General features: G+C 50.8%; 1 protein-coding gene across 3 annotated transcripts in view; it reads left to right on the forward strand.

Moving 5' to 3' along the window:
• Positions 1–20,305, forward strand: part of VTI1A (vesicle transport through interaction with t-SNAREs 1A) — a 355,306-nt gene that overhangs the window by 329,102 nt on the left and 5,899 nt on the right. For 2 of the 3 annotated variants that reach the window (XM_044240516.1, XM_044240521.1), the window contains one exon: positions 13,674–17,326. In XM_044240516.1, coding sequence (XP_044096451.1) covers positions 13,674–13,767 — 94 coding nt within the window. In that variant the 3' untranslated portion in view covers positions 13,768–17,326. Of the gene's footprint in view, positions 1–13,673; positions 17,327–20,305 lie in introns of those variants that run through there. The other variant, XM_044240517.1, reaches the window with a different exon arrangement.

Consider the following 20,305-nt stretch of genomic DNA (forward strand, 5'->3'; position numbering starts at 1 on the left):
GAGAGCGATCCGTCCCTCCTAACAAGGGCTGGTTTTTCTATCTGTTGCAGCGAAATAAAGCACTAGAGAATGTGTTCGGAGGCCACTCTACTCCTCAGCAATTTATTGTCTTTATTTTTATCAAGTCCCTAAACGTAGTCCTTGGCATCCAACTGCAGGAGCACTTGGGTCACATGTAGTTGCTGCCAGTTTAGAGATGGGGAAACTGAGGCACGTTTACTTCTGTTTCACAAGATCACTCAGTAGATGGCTGATCTCTCTCTGCCTCTTACCCTCCAATAGAGACTCTTGGTTTCCCCTCACAAGCCCAGTAGAGACTATTTGGTTTCCCCTCACAGGCCTACAGGCTTATAAAGCATGTGGGTGAGGTATACACCGTCCTCCTTGAGAATCGCCATCTGGGCTCTTCAGGGCTTCTTGCAGGCTGTGAAGGTCAAGGAGGCTGCAGATGTGGGGTCCAGCCGACCTCTGCCTGTGCTTGTCGTCACCCTGTGAGAGGTCCGCAAGGCACACACGAGCTGGTTTGCGGCTTCTGTTGACCTCTCGCTGGCCTTCTCTCCGCTAGTTGGGAGTTGGTTGTGGGCTAAGTTGAATACACTCAGTGTAGACCCTGGTATTGATGTTCCTCTCGAGGCTGAATTTCACACTTCTGCGGGGTCAGGCGGGCCTCTGAGGGAATCCCCAGGACAGTGGTTGGGCAGGATGCTTCCACCCGCCCACCCACGCCCGCCCTTCTAATTTGTTCCATAATAACCAGTCAGAGATCACAGACAGAGGACCCACAGGCACACTCTGTCTCCCAGACAGATGAGCTTTGTAGGGCTACCCAGTGTTCTGGAAAACTTTTACTTGGTTGCCAATAATGAAAACTTGGGCGATTTCACAGGAGGAGCGCAATTGCTGGCTTCTCTTGGCAAATCAGGAGATCTGGCTGCACTCAGCCCCCTGTGAGTCCCACAGCAGTCAGGAGCAGCCCCCCAGTTTAGAGAAAGGAAAGACGCTCCCGCTTCTCCCAGTCCCTGCCCTGGGCGCCTGCAGTCCTGACTGGCCATCGCCCCCCCTCCCCGCAGGACTCCCCTCCTTGGAGAGAAGAACCCGTGTTCTCAGGCCAGGAGGTGATGTGACTTTGTCTGGCACAAACCTCGGGATCCTGCCATCTGACTGTCACCCTACCCCCCCCTTTCCCCGAAGAACTATGAGTCAGCCATCCTGCTTATCATTAATAAGCCTCTCGAGGAGGCCTTCCTAGCCTGGAGTTCACCTGCTCCGAAATGATTAATACCGCTTTGGGTTATGGAAGGAGAGTTTAAGGGAAACGATGATGAAGGCCACGTTAAGTTTGAACAGACGGCGCACACCCTGCTGGGGGCCTCGTGTCCTCTCCCGCCAGGAAAACAGAGGAGCCCAGGGAGTCCCCTGCCCGGAATGGACGGACCAGTGGGCAGAACAGGGTGCCCGGAGCCCAGGACTGGGGTCACCTGATGGAAGCTGGAAGCACGGAGGCCTCTTGGGCTGGAGCCACAGCGGGGATGGAGCTGCTGAGAAGGCAGGAAAAGAAAGGGAAGAATACCCCAGCTTCTCCTCTGCCCATCCCTGGCCACCCCCTGGTGTCTTCCCAGTGCCTCCCACTAGCTGACTGCAGCGGGAAGCCAGGCTACGGGGGTCAGCATGGCGGCAGGAGTCAGCCTCTCTCTGATGCAGGGAAAAGCAGTCAAGGGACGAGGAGAGGATCTAAAGAGAAGCAGGCCCGGGACTGGCCCAGTGCGGGATGCGATTAAGACATCCCATTCCGGGCCCGTGGGTGGCTCAGTAGGTTAAGCCTCAGCCTTCGGCTCAGGTCATGATCTCAGAGTCTGGGGATCGAGGCCCGCATCAGGCTGTCTGCTCGGCAGGGAGCCTGCTTCTCCTTCTCTCTCTCTCTGCCTGCCTCTCCACCGACTTGTGACCTTTTTTTCTCTGTCAAATAAATAAATTTTAAAAAAAAAGACATCCCATTCAGCTGCCACAGAACCAAATCTGGACAAGACAGAGAAGCTCTGAAGTTATATTCTAGAAACTGTAACCACATCCCTCAAGAGTTGACAGGGATACAGGTAACTGATAAACTGCCAAAATGTTTCTTCCTCCTGACATCAAGGAAGAAAAAAGGTGTAAATCCAGAACAATTAGGAGATAAGTATCCAACGTCAACATCGTATCTTATAGGGAAGTAAAGGTAGCACCCATCACTAAAGCCAAGGCGGCTGTCTCCATCAGTGTGATGTCAACCAGCTTGTTCTGGAAGAGGCATCTTAGCTTGTCCCAGAGTACTCCCAGGGAAAGGAACAAAGCTGGAAAGGGCAACCTCCACCTTCCTGAGTAACTTAGTAGCTGTTGAAGATGGGGCTTCCAGGAGAGGGGCTCAGCCTGGACCCCACAAGGCACGCTAATCAGGGCCGGCGCCAGGATGTGCCCTGCAGGAATCTGAGAGAAATCTGCAGGCTTTCCAGGCCAAGGCACCTGATGTGGGGGTTGGGGGGGGGGTATCTAACATTGCAGGGGGTGAGGGAGCAGCCAAACAGGAGAGAGTTTCAAGGGCCCATCGTGGGGTGAGCCGTGAGTGATAACAGGAATGGACTAATAATAATTCTTAGAGCTCTTTACGGAGCAGTTACTGTTACCAAGCACTGACCTAAAGCACTTCATGTTGAATTAACTCATTTCTTTATTAATGTAAGTCATTGAGGTACTGGTATTATTAGCCCCACTTTTTTTCTAATGAGGAAAAGGACGCATTGGTTCTTTGGAACTTTTGGATTCTTTGTACTGGTACTTTTGGTTTTCTTTTTTAAACAGAGGACCGAAGGAGATTGTCTACTTCCTGTTTTGCCAAGTAAGAGAGAGAACATTTCCAATGTCCAAGTAAGGACACTGGGAAAAACACTGCCATCTACTATCACCATCATGTCATAAAATAAGAACATTTTCACACCAAAGCGGTCAAAAGGACTTCAGCTCAGAGAAATAAGGAAGCAACCTGCACAGCTGGTGTGTGGCAGATCCTGGATTCAAATCCAGGCAGTTTGGCTCCAGAAATGAAGGGAGCTGCTCAGCTTCTGCCCAAATGTAGTTCACGGCTGCCCTGGAGGGTGAAAGGGGGAGGAACTGGCGGGCCAGGTCAGCAGGGCAGTGAGGCTGCCTCACAGGGGCAGGACCCAGCGGGAATGGGGGACCTCGGGGCACCCAGCAGGAGTGGGGAAGGGGTAGGGGTACAGCACCTCAGACTGGGGATCGGGAAGGGAGTGCCATCCTGGCCTAACACTGTGGTGGTCTGCCTTGTGCTGAGAACATTCCCAGGGCCACGTCTGGAGTGGGCCTGGCCTTCTCCACAGGTGAGCCTGAGCCACCAAATCTGGGTTCTCATAAATCAGGATCATTGTGAGATTAAATGACATCACACATGGAGTAAGCATCCAAGAGCACAAAAACTCACCTTGCCTTTTTAAGACTGGAAGTATTTTGCTACCCACACGCCATACAGAGAATCCTGGGGAGAGATTCCTTTATTACATTTCCTGGATGAAGGGACCCTTCGTCCTTCTGCAGAATCACACTGTGAGTCTAGCTAATTCTCCTGCCTGATTTTCTTTTCTGTCAGGTACTCTGTTCCAACAGATGCATTAAATTAAATCTTCCGCAGCCTGGCATCTTCTCATGGCATATCCCCTCATTTGTACGATAGGTGATGTAAACATACTAAAGAATCATGGGGTCCGAGGTCACTGGGCGACAGGCAGTCTTGGGTGAACAGCCCCCAGTGCCATTCCCTCTATCCCCGAATCCGTGAGGGATCGGTGGTCATGCCTCTGCCTAGGAGAGAGGCAGAGAGGACAACAGACCGAAGAAAGCTGGCAAATATGCTACTGAATAAAAATGAACAATATCGTAATCATTTCCTGTGCGTTTACTCCCAGCACTAAGAAAAGAGTTGACTTTAGTTAATTAGCGTTGCGTACTTTCAACAAAATTAACCTGCATACCCAATTACTCTGTCTGTGGAGAAGAATATAAAGATGAAGATGTCAAAGACTTGCCCTTCAAACAGCCGAGAAGAGTCTGGTCGGGAACAGAAGACACAGCCGTTACATAAAGAAACGCTGCGTTGTTGGGGTGTCCTGTTGGGGTGTCCTGCAGGGGTGGGAGATAAGCTCCAAGAGGCGCTTGAGGTCCTGGTGAAAGTGGGAATGAGAAGCATCTCCACCTCACCCGATAGTTGCGAAGGTTCGACAACGTGTAGAAGATGCCAGAACGGCACCCAGCCCGGAGTAGGTGCCCAGTCAGTACGAGCAGCTGGCGTGGCGTGGCCATGTCTGCGTCCGTCCGTGACGAGGCTGCCACCACCAGCACCAGGGGCGCCGTCCCGTGGAGTCCGGAGGAGCCATCGCCAGCGAGTCCAGCTGGGTGGGATCTCCAGCTCCCAGGGGCAGAAACTTTCACATTTCTCCGATTGGGACTTTTTCTCTTGAAATCCAGGACAGGATTGTCCGCTTTTTATTTTGCCCAGTAAGAGAGAATACTTTCCAAGGAGAGAGTCTATTTCCAAAGTCCAAATAAGGTCGCTGGGGAGGACACCTGCCATCTGCGATCACCATCATGCCATAAAACGGAGGACATTTGAGCACTGAAGCCGTGGAAGGGACACAATGTCAGAGAAATGGCGCGTCCTTCAAATAGAGTCATCTTGTGTTCGGGGACCAGGAGCCTTCGTGTCGCTCCGCTCTTCTCCTGTCACTGTCAGCCTCGAGCGTGGGAACCGCTGTCCTCTGTCGCCGGTGCGCCGGGGTGCGTTCCTTGATCTTGTCGACCGGGTCGTCTTCGCAGCAGCATGTGACAGACTGGCCACCGCGTGCCACCGCCAGGATGACACTGGCCGCTCCGATGAGCCCGAGCACTGCCACGAACACGAACGGGCCTGGGGGGTCTGGGGACCCAGCTGGCTCCCAGATGGTTAAAGCCTGGGGCAGGTCCCTTCCCCGACCAGGGTGGGGAGGCCTCTGCCCGCTGTAGCAGGCGGCAGACGCGAGGGGTAGATGGTGCGTTGCTAGAGCATCCTCGCTTCATTCCTTTCAAGTTCTTTCGAAACCCTTTGGTTCTATCCGAAAGCCCTGTAGCCAGCCACGCCACGGTCCCCCTTGCCACGGTCAAGTCCATGTCTAAGAATGGTCGTGGCCATGGCGCCCAGGCTGAAACTCGCTGTACACCTTTGGCCACAGAGAGTGCACGGTAGCCGCAGAGATCACTGATCAAAACGTTTTGGCCTCATCAGTGAGCCCTGACTGGTACTTGCTGGCTGCCTTCCCCAGCCGGAGAGGAATCCCTGAGCCGGCTGTTGGGACCCCATGCTTTTGCCTTTGATGTTCACACTGCCACCTCCGAGGGAAGGAAGCCCTGCTGGGGAGAATGTCACCATGAGGCCCAGATGGCCGCCATCCTGTGGGGACAATAAGCCCAGCGGGCTTGATGAGGCCATGGCTCCCTGGACTGCCGCCTCCGCCTTCCCATCCAGCCCCTGGCAGTTTCCCCCCCCGGGCAGCCTCTCCAGCCTCCTGACAACTTCCCTCCTGCCTCTCACCTTTCCTAAAACGGCCTCCTCTTGCACTGAATTATTTGCGGACTGCACGCGTGGCAAGGGCTTTACCTTTTCAAAGTGCTTTACAGTCTTGAATGAGCTAATCATCTTCTCCCCGGGGTGGTTGGTGAGCTGGCTGGTTTTGCTGGGTAAGAAATGAAACCCAGGTGTCCTGGTGTGCCTTGCTCCAGGTCCCCCCGGGGCCGATGCAGGATGGTGGGCACACAGCAAACTGTCGCACGCTGGCATTGCCCTAATGACGGCCTTTGTTGTCAGGCTTCTGTAATTGATCACTCCTTGTGACACCCTCAGCCCCCGTAGGGCAGGGACTCTGTGTTTCCTTTTTTCCTCAGTAGGACCCACTGTGTGCAGCCCAGGGACCACCCTCTTCTCCAGCAGACCCGGGCCGATCTTACCTAGCTTTTAGCTTTCAGACCAGGAGTGAGCAAACTGGGGACGGCAGGTCAAGTCTAGCCCAATGCCTGTGTTCTGTATGGCCCGTGGGATCAAAATCACCTTACATGTTTTCGTGACGGGAAAAAAAATCAAAATAATTTTGTTGACATATGGAGACTATATGAAATTCAAATTCTAGTTTCCGAATAGGAAGTTTTCTTTGAACACAGCTACGCTTGCCCATTCACCTTGTCTACGGCTGCCTTGTCACTACGAAGGGCAAAGTTAGGAGTTGTAACAGATCCCATATGGCCCACAAAGCCAAAAACAGTACTGTTGTGACTTGAATTGTGTTCTCCCCTGTCCCCCTGACCCCCCACACACATTCATGTGATAAAGTCCTAACCCCCCGGTAGCGCAGAATGTGGCCTTGTTTGGAGATGGAACCTTTACTGATATTAGTAGTTAAGATGAGGCATACCAGAGCAGGGTGATCCCCGAATGCAGGATGACTAGTGTCCTTATGGAAAGAGGACTTTGGGGCACAGACCCACACACAGGGAGAGGGCATGTTGAGGATGGAGGCAGAGATCAGTGTGACGCATCTGTTAGCCAAGGAACCTCAAATACTGTCAGCACAAACGCTGGGGAGAGGAGTAGAGCCAGCACCCCCTCCCAGGCTTAGGATGAACCAAGCTGCCAACACCTTGATCTCCAACTTCTGGCCTCCAGAACTGTGAGACAATCAGCTTCTGTTGTGTAAGCCCCTAGTCTGTGGTCCTTTGCAATGGCAGCTCTGGGAAACTAACACATCTCCTGTCCCGCCCTTGACAGAGAGCATTTGCTGATGATCCTGGTTAAACTAAGTAGAAATTTAGAAGTGGGGTTAAGCTATTCTGGCCCTCACTCAGGACCTAACCTAGGTGTGCTAGAGCTCAGACCCTCGTTCCTGTCTCCTGGGTTCCTTGCCAGAGTGTGCTCATTTCTCCACCCATCAAAACGTCTCCCTCCTTGTGCTCCACGTCTTCAGGGCTCCCAGACAACCCACTTCTCCTAAACTTAGGTCAGTGAATGTGGATGATGAATGGTGAGTGATGTCTTTGTAAGTTGGCCCAGAGATGACATCTGGGTTTCCTTCCTATTTTAAATGTCTTTTTTCCCAGAGGCAGGAGTCCTCTGAGACACGTCCCCTCAGGTCCCTCCTCTCACGTGGCTTTGGGCAGCTGTCTGCTCAGTTCATGAGTGGAAATTCTTGTTCTGACATGAAAGAACCAACAGCTCCTAAAGATGATGAGCCCCATGGCTGTGTCCAGAGCTTCCAGGGAACCAGGCTGGGACTGGCCTGTCCTCAGAGGAAGACTTTGTACAGTTCCAGAGTAAATATGTCCCGCGGCCAGGGGTCAGTGGATAGAGAAGAGTCATCATAAAGGCCAACACGAGACAACCAGCTCCATAGCCTGTTCTGGACCCAAGAATTCCATGTATTGGGGCCCCGGCGCTGCCATAACAGAGTACCACCGACTGAGTGGCTACAACAGCAAATTTATTCTGTCTCAGTTCTGGGGGCTTAAAGTCTGAGATCACGGAGTTAGCAGGGCCGTGTTCCTTCCAAGGGCTCTAGAGAAGCATCGTCCCTTACTTCTCCCAGATTCTATGGCGCCAGGCATTCCTTGGCTCTAGCTGCATCTCCAGTCTCTGCTACCAAACTTACATGGCCTTTTCCCCCAAGTCTTTCTAGGTCTTGTCTTTTTTTTTTTTTTTTTAAGATTTTATTTATTTATTTGACACAGAGAGAGAGAGAGAGATCACAAGTAGGCAGAGAGACAGGCAGAGAGAGGAAGGGGAGCAGGGTCCCCGCTGAGCAGAGAACCCAATGCAGGGCTCGATCCCAGGACCCTGGGATCATGACCTGAGCCGAAGGCAGAGGCTTAACCCACTGAGCCACCCAGGCGCCCCTAGGTCTTGTCTTCTAAGGGCACTAGTCATTGAACCTAGGGCCCACCGTACCTCCAAGATGATTTTATCTCAAGATCCTTGACAGATTACACCTGCAGAGACCCTATTTCCAAATAAGGTCCTAGGGCTGGACGGGACCCCAGTCACCTCGGTACGGTCAGTATAGCTGAAAGTGAGAGATCCCTCAACCAAACTTGCTCAGATCCAAAGGGAATTGTTTGGCTCCTTTAACTGAGTAGTTTAAATGTGACTCTTGGAGCAATGCCAGTGCGTGACACAGCAGGATCCAAGGGTCCAAAGAATGCTTTTAGGGACCCATCTCTTTTCTTTATCTCTGGACTCCATGTGCCTCTGTGTTGGTGTCCTTCGTGCAGGTTCCCGTCCTGCATGGTGAGAAGAATGGCCTCCCACAGTTCTAGGCGTCCACTGTCCCTATAGTCAATCTCAGTAAAGAGAGGACCTTTTCCTTGATTTTCCAGGAAAAAAAATAAATTCCCTGTAAGTCTCTTTCTGGATTGGTTGACATGCCACGTTCTTAACAAACAGTTGTGCAAGGAATAGACAGCGGTCACTAGCTAGGCCTGCCTGGGTCATATGTTTCCCTGCGGAATCAGGGAGTGGGGTCAGCCCTACCTGACTTCTGGGGTGAGTGAGGCTGAGGACTCTTCCCAAAGGTGCAGGACACGGAAGAGCCTGGATGGGCATTATTAGGGGGCATTAACAGCCATACAGCTCTCACTCGGAGGCAGCCAGGTATCAGACTTGAAAGTGATGCTTCCAACTAAAGTTAGTATTAGAGGCTGATGACAATGAACCATTTCCCCTATTCCTGTTTTCATTGCTTTCTGGTGAATACTAACATTGAAGTTGACAGAGAACTCGGAGAGCCTTTCCCTTGGCCCTTATTTTTGGGAACTGCTAGAGAGACACGGGTAGAGACACCCTTGCACAGTTTACCCTGTGCTCTCATGATTGCTAATTGTTCTGCCAGTTGTTACTGTTCTGCTAGACCCCAGAGGTGGGGCACCATTATTCAGGCCTGCTTGGCCAGGCAGGAAAGCACGTGCAGGACCGGGCGCTGAACCTATGGAATGTCGCGCACTCTCCGGCTAATGAATGCAGGCTTGTAAAAGCGTTTGGACACTGCTGGCATCCTTAATGGGAGGGTGTCTGATAGCTCAATGCAAAAGCCGTGCTTGTCTACAAGCAGCCCTTAGAAAGCAGGAAGCATGCTACGTGAACCTTCGGGGAAGCAGATGGAGGAGGCTCCCGTCCGTGCACTCAGCAAGCTTCTTTTTTTTAAGAACATCCATGCTGACCTCTGTTTAAGACACTAAGAATCAAAAAAAAAAGACACTAGGAATCCAAAACACAAAGGAGAGTCAGACCCTAGAAGGTCTACTTTTTATTGGAGAATCCTGCAAAGAAACAGAAAAGCATAAATAATGTGGGGTAAGGGATGCCCAGGGAAGAACAAATGAGAGAAGGGCATAGTTGGAAATTCTTTGTGGAAGTAGTGGGGGAAATATGCTGTAGATCAAGGACTTGGTTTTGGAATTAGGGCAAATCAACCTAAAAATGCTTTAAGTCTCAACTAACAGAAGACCTAACTCAAACTGACTTGAAAAATTAAGTTAATTTACTTTCTCATGTAACTCAGAGTGCAGAGGAAGGGTAGTTCACCATGTTTTCAGGACCAGGGTTCCATTTCTCTGCCGCTCTTTCAACTGCACCATCCTCCGTCGGTCAGCTTCTTCCTTAGGCTGGCTTCCCTCTTGGAGACAAAATGGCTGCAGCAGATCCAGGATCACACCCACACACTGCACTATCGGGATGACCCAGCATTCAAGGCAAAGCTTCTGAGATGCACTCTCTCAGACTGGCAGAAGTCACGTATTTCAATGCCTTACTAGAAGTCGGCTGTGCATCCTGGGGCATCTCCAGGGCCATGATGCTCCGTGTGATGACTCAGGGATCCAGGCAGAAGCAGTCTCCCCTGTCTCGTAACCACACTCCTGGGACATACAGCCTCCTGAATCAGAACAGCAAGAGAAGAGCCAGCCGGAGAGGCCGGCACTGGAAGTCAGATGCCTCCACCGGGAACAGAAGTGGCCGCCGGGGCTCCCACTCACGTTTCACTGACTGTCGTAAGTCACATGGCCATGCCTCACGTCAGGGGGACAGGTGAAAGCAGTCTGTGCCTAGAAGTAGAGGAGAACCAGGTGCTGGCGGCTGCTGGGGACGCCTTCTGCGGATTCCTGGGCTTCTCCACCAGGTGCCCTACCGGCCTGCTCCACTCGAACCCCGTCTCCCCTGATTCCTGCCACCACACGCAAGAGTTTGTTTCCAGAAGGGGAGGAGACTGGCAATGGAAAGATTAGCCGCTCCCAGGGTTCCACACGGGGATCAGTATTTTCCATAGTACTTTGTGAGTTCAGCCTCAAAGTAAATGGTTAATTCATCTTGTATCAACAGCACTGTGATTCATAATGTAAACTTGGAGCATCCTTGATGTTTCGGGCCCACATTCCTTTTAATTTGGCTCTGCATTCTTTTAAGCCACACTTAATAGAATGCAGCATGCAAATGCACGAGCTTTTGCCCGGAGGCAATTTAGCCTGGCTGTTTCAATGGATGTCTTCTTTCAAGTGTATATTCTTTCTTAAATTATTTACTGAGTAAACACACTTTGCATTTTCAAAAGGGAGATTAAGGCAGCTTGCTGCAGACCTAGTGGAACGTAAAGCCCCCTTTGCCCAAAGTTTGAAAGAAGTTACTTTGGGTTTCCCCAAAGTTCCTTCTCTGGCTCACTCGCTGGGAACCCCTTTCCTGTCTTGTTTTTCTAATTCTCGGCAAACTCTGCATTTCTTTCTGCTTTGCCTACAGCAATACCTGCCAGCAGCCCCTGGCTGTGACTTCTCCAGGCTCCCTCACAGATGGGGCCCACCAGTGCCAGCCTTTGTGTCCCCTGCTCTAGGCTGGCTGGTTCCTTCCATTCAAGAACCCCAGCAGCCCCCTTTTCTGGTCCTTAGAGGCACCATATCAACTCAGCACCTTTGAGATCCAAAGCTGGGCTGCCGGCCTGAGTCGAGCTTCTTCCAACTCTGTCTGCTCCAGTTCTGCCCCCCCACCCAGCCACCTGTACCCTCTGTCCTAAATGTCTGCCAGTCCTTGCTTTGAGAAAGCAAGTGCTCTCTCCCGCTGACGTCCTCTACCGTGTGCCTCATTTCCGTGGGAACCGTTCCTTCTCCTACCTTCAGGGAGAAGACCCAGTTTCACCTTTGAGGGGTTTACTTTAGCCTTTAACTTCGGCCTTCTCTACACCGACTCCCTGAGATTTCCCTGCAAATTGAGTTTGCACGGATGTCTTCTCCATTCACCCTGGAATGGAATGGTTAGAATTACAGAAGTGGCATTCCTTCATTACGCACCTTTGGGTGGGTCTCTCTCCAGTTTTGTGTGTCAGCCACTGCGCCAGGAGCTGGGGCCGCAGAGGAGAAGGAGGCTCTAGACTCGGGACACGCCATGGAGGCAGTGGACTGTTGGGTCTTCCGCATGTCTCCCAGCAAGATGTCGGGCTGTCCTGGGATCGGTGGTGTGCTGAGTGAATTAAAGATACAAGCTGTAAAGAATGATCACAGGTTGAATCACACCCCTCTTTGCCTTGAGATGAGGGAAGCCCAATTAGGAAGGCCAGGCAAGAGCTGAAGATTTAGGCATTCCTGTGTATTCATTTTTCTAACCATGCTTCAAATTAAACAAGTAACCCCCGCGGTTAATCCTTTATAAATTAGCATCACGGATGCCGTGGGGCCCTCAACCCACAAATAAAATGGTTGTCAACCAAGAGACACACTACTGTATATTACTTAAGGCAGAATTTTAAAGAGTTTTCATGCTTTTAATCTGTTTTGCTGCTGAGTTTCAATTTTGCTGATTTCCTTTGCAAGTCTGACGCGGATGGCTGTGGTAAATAGAGATTGTGACAGTGACTTGGGCAAACGGGATGTGTCGAGACTGTTCTGAAGACTTCTGCCCCTTCCAGAGAAAGGGGAAAAAATCAATTTGGGTTTTAAATCAACCCACCAAGTAGCACTGATCAGTGTTCATAATTAGCCTTACTTTAACAAGCCGTGAAGTCCTGTTTTTATTTATTTATTTTGGGGACAGAGAATCTCCCTGCCTCCTGAGCAAATACGGCCTGTTAAGTCTGAATTAGCTGTCACTGCAGAAGAATTAATGTCAGGGCGCAGCCTTTCTAGTGGGGAAGGGAAGAAATAAAGGAGACAGATCTTAGCTGAGCCTTACGTGATAAATGAGGACTGAGCGGACCATTCATCTCCTTCGAGGAAAGTGGACACAGGCACTAAAGCAGTTTTGCGGAAGACGTGTCAGCAAATGTGATCGTTTTGTAACCTGTCAGGAGGAGAGGGAGCTAGTCCTTCCAGGGGGGCCACAGGGGAGTGGGCTTGTCTGATGCGCCCCATCTCCATCCATCCATTTAGGTTGGGAGAGGAAGGGGTTGGGCGGGGAGGACTCCAGCGGAAGCCACAGGGATGTCATCTTCCTTCCGAGAAAGAAACTCGTCCAGAACCTAGAAAAGGCTGCCAACACACCGCAGAGATACAAAAAAGGAGGGCAGGGTCTCTTGTTAGACCAAGACAGCAGACCTTTTCCTGCTTGATATTTGCAGGACAGGCGGATGGGGTTTGCTGCGGGCTGTTAGGCACCTGGAGAGCCCGGCAGGACCGCCAGCCACTCCCTCCACCGCTGTGTGTTTGGTTCTGCGGGAGGAGCGTGGGCGAGGCTGCTTGACCTGGGTTCCCTTTGATGGTCTCAACAAGGCATTCTGGGGCTCAACCTCTTTTCCCAGAATGAGCTAACACCTTAAGAAGCAACTTCATGGGGAGCTCTGCAGGCATCTCGGAGCACGTGTCTGTAGTCGGCTTCTCCTCCCGACTTCCCACTTCCCCGTCCGCATTAGGCAGAGCCCGAGCCGAGGGGGCTGGAACCCCCAGAGGTGAGGGTCCACCCCCCAAAGCACACGAGGCACTCGGGGACTTTGTGTAATTTCTCATTTCCATCTTGTGTGTGTGTTTGTGTGTGTGTGTGTTACAGAGCAAATGTAACATTTCCTCCTGGTGTAACAGAGCAGTGAGCCCCAGTGACAGATGACAGTTTCACAGCCCGAGCGGCAAGGTTGACACTTGCTTCTTAATCCTGTCCCTATCTTCCTAAATCTCTCTTCTCCTTTTCCCCGGGTATTTTTGTACAGGTACGTACTTTACTGACATATGTTTCCTTGGAGTCTTTTACTTTAACAGGAAACACTGCAAAAAAATGAGGCTTGTCTCACGTTTTAAATTAAAAAGAGAAGCTCGCATGGGGCCCTTGATCGCTTACAGATTACTACATGGTACCCCGAGCCCGGAAAGCCATTTGATTAGCTTTTGCTTGGCAGTGAGCATTTCTCCAGGTGCCGTGTGACAGTCACCGTGGAGTCGCTCATTTCCTCGTGGATGGTTCATAGGAGCGGAAGCTCCCGTGCACGTGCACACACACGCACACACACGCACACACAAGCCCCACACTGGGCTCCCGACCCCCACCTGTGAAACTGTCTTTTGATTAGGCAGCCTGGTCTTGGATGGTCTTTGTCAGAAAACCCTTCGTGTCTCTATGTGAATTTTTTTCCCCATCTGCTCTTTCCTAGAATCATCCAGAACCGCATCCTGGTCGTCGTCTTGGCCATCATCCTGGTCGTCACCATCCTGATGGCGGTCACTTTTTCTGTCAGAAGACACTGATGGATCTGTTCCTCCCTGACAAACAGCAACAACAGCTTGTTCTGAGTAATTAAGACAAAATGGTCACATGAATCATTCTTTTGCGCTGACAGGCCCTGAATGACCCTCCCTCTTTTCACCACTGTTCAGCTGAAGTGCAAAGAGTGTAAAAATATTTTCTATTCCTGTTTGCATGCGGGTCGGTTTCCTTTTCTAGGTTTGTCTTCACCCAGATTTGTTTTCTATAGGGGAAGGGGAATGTTTATTTGCCTTTTGGTGATTTCATCTCCTAACCAAAATAGCCTTGGTGACATTCTTCCTTGCCCTGTGGACATGTCAAGGGTCACGGTTTGGGACAGGGCATGATGAGTCAGCCGTGGGGCATGTGATGGGCTGTGCTGTTTGTCACACAACTCTTGTCACCGAATTGCCCCTCTGTGATGTCCGAGGATAAAAATGCAGAGAAAAACAGGGGCCAAAGCCAGTGAGTGACAGGCTCCAGCAAACCAGCCCTGTTCCTACCCAGGGATAATGAAGATAGTCTACCTGCCTGAGCGCTTGCATTGAAAAGGTGGATATTCAGTGTCAGTTGTGCAGGACTTAGCACTTGACTTAGCACTTTCTGTGTTCTTCTGTGTGTGTGTGTGTTTTGTTTTTGTTTTTGTTTTGTTTTGTTTTTAGCCAAGAATATTTTTGCAAAGCCTGCCCAAGATCCACTTTTCACAACTTTGATTCCTGCTACCTGAAATATTTCCTTACCTTCCCCAAATCCCCTAGTCCCCAGAATTTGCTGACAAAGCGAGCCCTGGTCCGATATTTAATTGTGACCTCCTCTCCCCTGGCCTGTGTAAGCATCTCGATACCCTTTTGGTTTTAATATCTGCACTGCCAAAACAGCCCTCCGACAAGCAAAAGGTCTGACAAGGCTCTCTGCACATCCATTCCAGTATGTAAAAAGAACATGAATATTTCAGGAAGAGGAAGAACATGAGTCCATTGGTGTGAAATTTCAAATGTGATTATAAATATGGTAGAGTCCTATAGGATAATTCACTAGAAATAAACTTCATGGAAAACGTTCACTAACCTCCTTTCAAAGAATAAGGGGTTGCAGCGTGTTACAAAGGACGGCTTGGATTTTCTATAAAAAAAAAAAAAAATGTTAGCACAGCCTTCCTGAGTTCACTGTGTATTCAGACCTCTGACGTGCTTTGTGATTTCCTTTGGTTTCTTTCTGTCCGAGGTAACCGGGAATTGCGTTCAAAATGAGTTCGTTTATGATCAGGCTGAAAGTTGCCCCAAGCTGAGGTCATTTTCCTCCTTGTCATAAAGCAAAATATGTTTTTCTTAAGACTTCATAGGCACTTCCGAGGTCTGTACTATCTTTTGAATATAATTGGAAGCTCTGAATCCTTGAAAAGCGGACCTGTTCTCTTCATAAAAAATGCTAACCACCTGTGCCCGTAGATTGAGATCACCTGGATGCTGCCCTTTATTTTTATGTTTTTTCCCCCCAACTCAGAAAAGAACCGTTATGGTTTAGAGAGGAAATGCAGAATGGCAAAATCCACCAGAGAAATCGCACTTAGCGAAACAGGCCAGGGCCTGCGTGTGTCCAGATAAATCATTTAGTATTGTGTAAATAAAGCTACAAGCCTTTACCTTGCAGGGATGGGGTGGGATTTGGGCCGGACGAGGTAGGACAGTGGAGGACTGGGAAGGCAGCGCTCATTTTCCTATCAGCTGAAGGGATCCATCTCAGCAAGATTCTTTTATTCCGATAACGGAAATCTGTACACGCTAAACACATTGGAGAAACCATTAAAAGGGAGGAAACAAACAAACAACCCCCTTCTCGTTCTGAAACACGAATGGCGGGGGAAGTATTACACCAAGCTCTCGGGTGGCTGCTTTTGAAACCGTTGATCTTAGCTAAAGTGTAAAACCAGCCCTCTACCCGCACCTCGTGCCTCTTCCCCAGGCCACCCAGCAAGCCAGGTTCATCTGATCGTCTAAGCCCGCCGGCTCCTAAATATTTCAGTAAAACCTTGTGCTCGTGGTGAAATGGGGATGAAATGGGGAGGGAGTGCGCGCCTCACCCCCCAGTGGCTTTTTTCTCGCCAGTTCTATCTCTTTATCAGCACTTGCCTGAGACTTTGCCCCAATTCAACCTCGAGAGGAAGAGAATCCGAACAGATAACCCTTGGCCTAACAGCCCCATCCAACCCACCCGGAGAAGTGACCCGGATAGTGGGCGCTTTGTAAGACGCTGGTCTGAAGTCACCGTGTCCCACCACCCCCCCCCACCCCCCTGCGCTCGCACCTGGCCCTTCCGGCTGCTGGAGGGGAAATGCCCAGGAGCCTCAGCGGAGGTCCGGCTCCACCCGGGACGGGAGAGAGCCCACCGAGGCGAAGCCGGTCCTAGATCTGTAAAAGGTTCTAGGAACTTAACACGTCGACTTTGATCGAGGACTATTTCTGCGGTTGGGCACCTGTGCTAAAAATGATGTTCAAGGGGAAGGTGGGATCGGAGGTGAAGACCAGGACATGGAGGAGGACCGGGAGGGGGAAGCTCCTGCCATCTAACATTCCTGCAGACTAAACAGTTTCCCCGACCCACCGAATAAATAAAAGCGGATCCTACCCTGCTCCGGAATCAAAAGCAATTTAATTAAAGTCTCTTAAGTTGTAAAGAGTTTTAAATGTTCCGTGTTGAAGGCGAATGCCTGCAGATGCACGGGGCTTGACGTCAGCCGCCAGGCCTGGGCTGGGAGGCCATTTGCTATTCTGTTTAAGGCAGACTGGATTGTCTTATTTTGGAACTAGCTTGGTGGGGGGTTTGCTTTGCTACTGCTTCTGAGCCCTGAGCTTCAAAGGCTGAAATTAATGGTGAACAAAATTGTGCGGCTCTGGCCGTCCCATGCGGGGCCAGCCCATTGAGGGTTATCATTAAGTAAAGAAATAAAGAGGGGGAAAAAAGCCTGCCTGTTCCAAAAAACCTCATCAGATAATGACCTCAGTGATTGGATTTTCATTACCAAACAGCATCCAGAGATTATCCACCCCGTAGAAGAAGGGAAGGGGGTGGAAAGAAAGAAAGGAAAGCAACTGTCTTTCTCTCCCTCTCTCCTCTTTTTTTTTTTTGCACATCTTTTCTTTAAAACTGTCAGATCATTTCAGTATTTCAAATCCGAGGAAAACAGCCTGCCTGCTGCTGTATTTGAAGTTGTAATGGTGTCAAAAAGTCACGACTGACTGACAGCCGTCAGTCCCAGAGGGGCTCATTAAATCATAAAAACTTGACAAGGAAATAATTGCGCATTGCCAGCAACTTGGCGCCTGTTTAGACGTTTTTATTTTCTTTCATTATTAGTCCCCACCATTACGTTCATTAACAAATTGCATTAAACAACTGTTAAGGGCTAATGATTTGTTTATCGCTTTTTATTATTATTATTATTTAAACATTAGCTGTGTCATGTGGTACCCAAGCAGCCTCTTGCCATCATCTGACTGAATATTTTTCCACTCCTGAGCTCCGGGTACTGTTGGAATATGAAATAGATTATTCATTACTCTCCTCTTTGCCACTGATTTGATTTCATGTAGCGTCTTCCACAGAGAAAGATGAAAACTTGTCAAAAATAGGTTATATCTTATTCGAAGGGGCAACAATAGCAGCAGGTACAGGCACACTTTAATATTTAATTAAGGTTGATGTTAACCCCTTTAAATGACTTTAGCTGTAAGTTCCATTCAAATGCAGAAGAGAAAAATAATTGTTCTTAATTTGCAACCTGTTCAGCAAGCATTCTTCATGGAGTTAGCTGGAAATTTAGAGCCGAATTTTTTAAATAATGAAATTTCCCATCATAAATATTTATAGCCGTTTGTCTACGTAGTTGAGAATTAACTACAAGCAATGATTTCCTCGTCGCTTTGGTTTGAACTGCTAGTGCCGTGGGACACTCTCGGTGCTGGGAGCCAAGGTGGGCTTTCCTGGGAGAAATGCAGACCCAGAGCCAAGGACTGTAGGTGGGTGACGGCTGGGGCTGGTTTCAAAGGAGGCTCTGTGAGTCCCCTGTCTCTGGTCCACTTGTCTCCTCAGGCAGCTGAGCGTGTGGTTGGAAGACTGTGGTCTGGAGAGTAAGTAGTGTCCGGTCGGCTGGTGTGAGGAGGGTGTGACGGGGCGTCTCTGTGTAGTCGATGAGCTCACTGCAAACAGCGCTACCCTAAGAGACAAGAGGAGCGATGCCTTGCTGGAACTGACCTTCTGTCTTTTTTCCTTTCTGGGACTTGCCGTTGGTGAAATCGTCAGCTTTTCCATGGGCTCTGAGCTTTGGGGGGGAAAAGCTCCTTCACCATCGTCATCACCATCCCAGATCTGAAGTCAGCGGCGTTCTCCACGCCGGAACGCCTGGCTTCATCCGCCTCCCTGTCTGATTCCATGAGTTTCACAGAGCCATGGAAGCCACTGTCAGAGGCCTGGTCTGCTGGTACTTCAGGGCAGGGGTGACCTGGTCAATAACAGGGAACGAGGAGAGCTTCTCTGCTGACCTGCTTTGCTCCTACCCACCTGTCCCCAGGAAGACAGACCCCTTGGGCAGCCAGCCACCCATGGATGTGAAGGGGAGAGATGGCACATGTCCCTTGCTCAGCCACCATCTCTCAGCCTCACCCATCCAAGGGCAGACGGTCCCAGCAGGAGCTGTGGCATAGGAGGGCCGGGTCCGGCAGGTGGGACAAGTGAGGCCACCCTAAGCTTCAGAGACCACCGTGGACATGGAAACGGCACTCACGCCTCGCCTGAGGGGTCTCGAATCTCCATCTCGGCCTGTTCCAGATCAGCCGCGTGACGGCTTACCACCTTTGGAACGGATGCCACGCCTCGGCAAAAGATAGGCTCAGAGTCGTTGTTCCAAAAGGAAGGAAGGCTTTGTGGTAAGCCGTCCCGAGTCTGACTCCCAGAGACACTGGTTGCCTGAGATGAGCCGCCAGCCCTCAAACCCGACCTCATCCTGTGTAATTCACTAACCTTAAGCCCAACTCCAGGAAACATCCTTGTTTATATGGCTTTGCCTGCAGCCCATTGGGCTCAAACCAGTAGTGTCTGCCAGGGGCCGTCCACGTTTTATGACTTAGGTAGTTCTTAGACAAGATGTCAGCCTTTTAAAAATGAGGCCGGGGACTGTGTGGGCAGCTCGAGAAGTGCTTAAAGCCACAGGCTCCTTCCCAAGAAAGGAGACCCTGCAGGGTAACCAAGAGAGGCCCAGTGCAGGGAGGAGAAGAATGCATGTGCCCGGAGCCAAGGCTGGAGACGGGGTCCCGGAAGAGGTGATGGAACCAGGGTGAGCATCGTCTCTGTTGTAGAGGAGGGAAGACGCAGGGGATGCTGGGAGAGACCGCCCATGCCCACGAGGACTCTAGCTCAGGAATAAGGGAAACGTTCCCAAGCCTGCTTACCAGAGGCGAGTAGGGCAAAAACAAGATGCTGGGGCAAACCCAAAATGACAGGACAAGTGGGTTGAGAATGTGTGAGGAGGTGAGGGACGGGTGGCGTATGGGTGAAGGATGGATTCCCAGCACCAGGGGACAGGAGATGGTGAGTGGGACTCATCCCAGGAGATAATTAAGAGGGAGGGGCGCCGGCGTCAGGCCTCACGTTGTGCCACCCTGGGCCCATTACTGGCCGCCTTCAGGAGGCGCCAAAGCCGGAGAAAGACAGGGTGCCTTTCTCGCAGGACCCCGGCCCAAATCACACACAACCTCTGTTGGCATGCCTCAAGGAGCTCCCAGCATGCTGTGGGTAAAGCACTTCCTCGTCCTGAATCGCCTCATTACTCGTCCTACATAAATAACGAAGGCATCACAGAGAGAGGGGGAAATGCCAAGCAGCAGAGCTCCAGACTGTGATTCTGTGAACTCGTGCACCCCCTCCTTCCCTTCATCCAAACAAGGCCCTTTGGCGTGAATAATAGCTCAGCGGCCCCGAAGCCCGTATTGATCTGCTGCACACACGGCTCCGCTGAGAGCCGCCTGGACTTTTCCTGGGGGCAGGACAGCGCCGTTCAGTGCAGCCCTCTCCTCCCCCCACCCCTCAGCCTCCCCAGGTGTGCTCAGGAGGGGACAGTGCTGGGGGAGGGGAGGGGGGGGCAAGGCCGTTCTCCAGCTCAGTGCTGCTTTGTTGCCTCAACTTTTTTGTTTTTAACTTATTTTGCCAAGAAAAGTACCTGAATTGGACAGAAATGTTTTTTTGCATGATGAGGCCCCACAGAGTTGAGAATGAAGTACATCCTCAGGCTCCAGCTTCTCTCCAGAAGATTCTGCCAAAGACCCAGGCCACAGAGGCACCCTCCGCTGACACCGACGGAGGCCTGCCGCGTGCCCAGCCCTGGGTCCAAGCACCCTGGTGTGCCACACGGTGTGTGCCTGTTAATTTTCCATCTTAACACCATCAGAAGAGAGACAAGCTGAGAATGTGACCCAAATCCACCACGTCTTTGGGGAGTGGGATTGTTAAATTCGGTAAGAAGCCTCCGCCATAGGATGCTAAATGCAT

Source organism: Neovison vison, chromosome 2 (assembly GCF_020171115.1).
Source record: "Neovison vison isolate M4711 chromosome 2, ASM_NN_V1, whole genome shotgun sequence".
NCBI lineage: Eukaryota > Metazoa > Chordata > Mammalia > Carnivora > Mustelidae > Neogale > Neogale vison.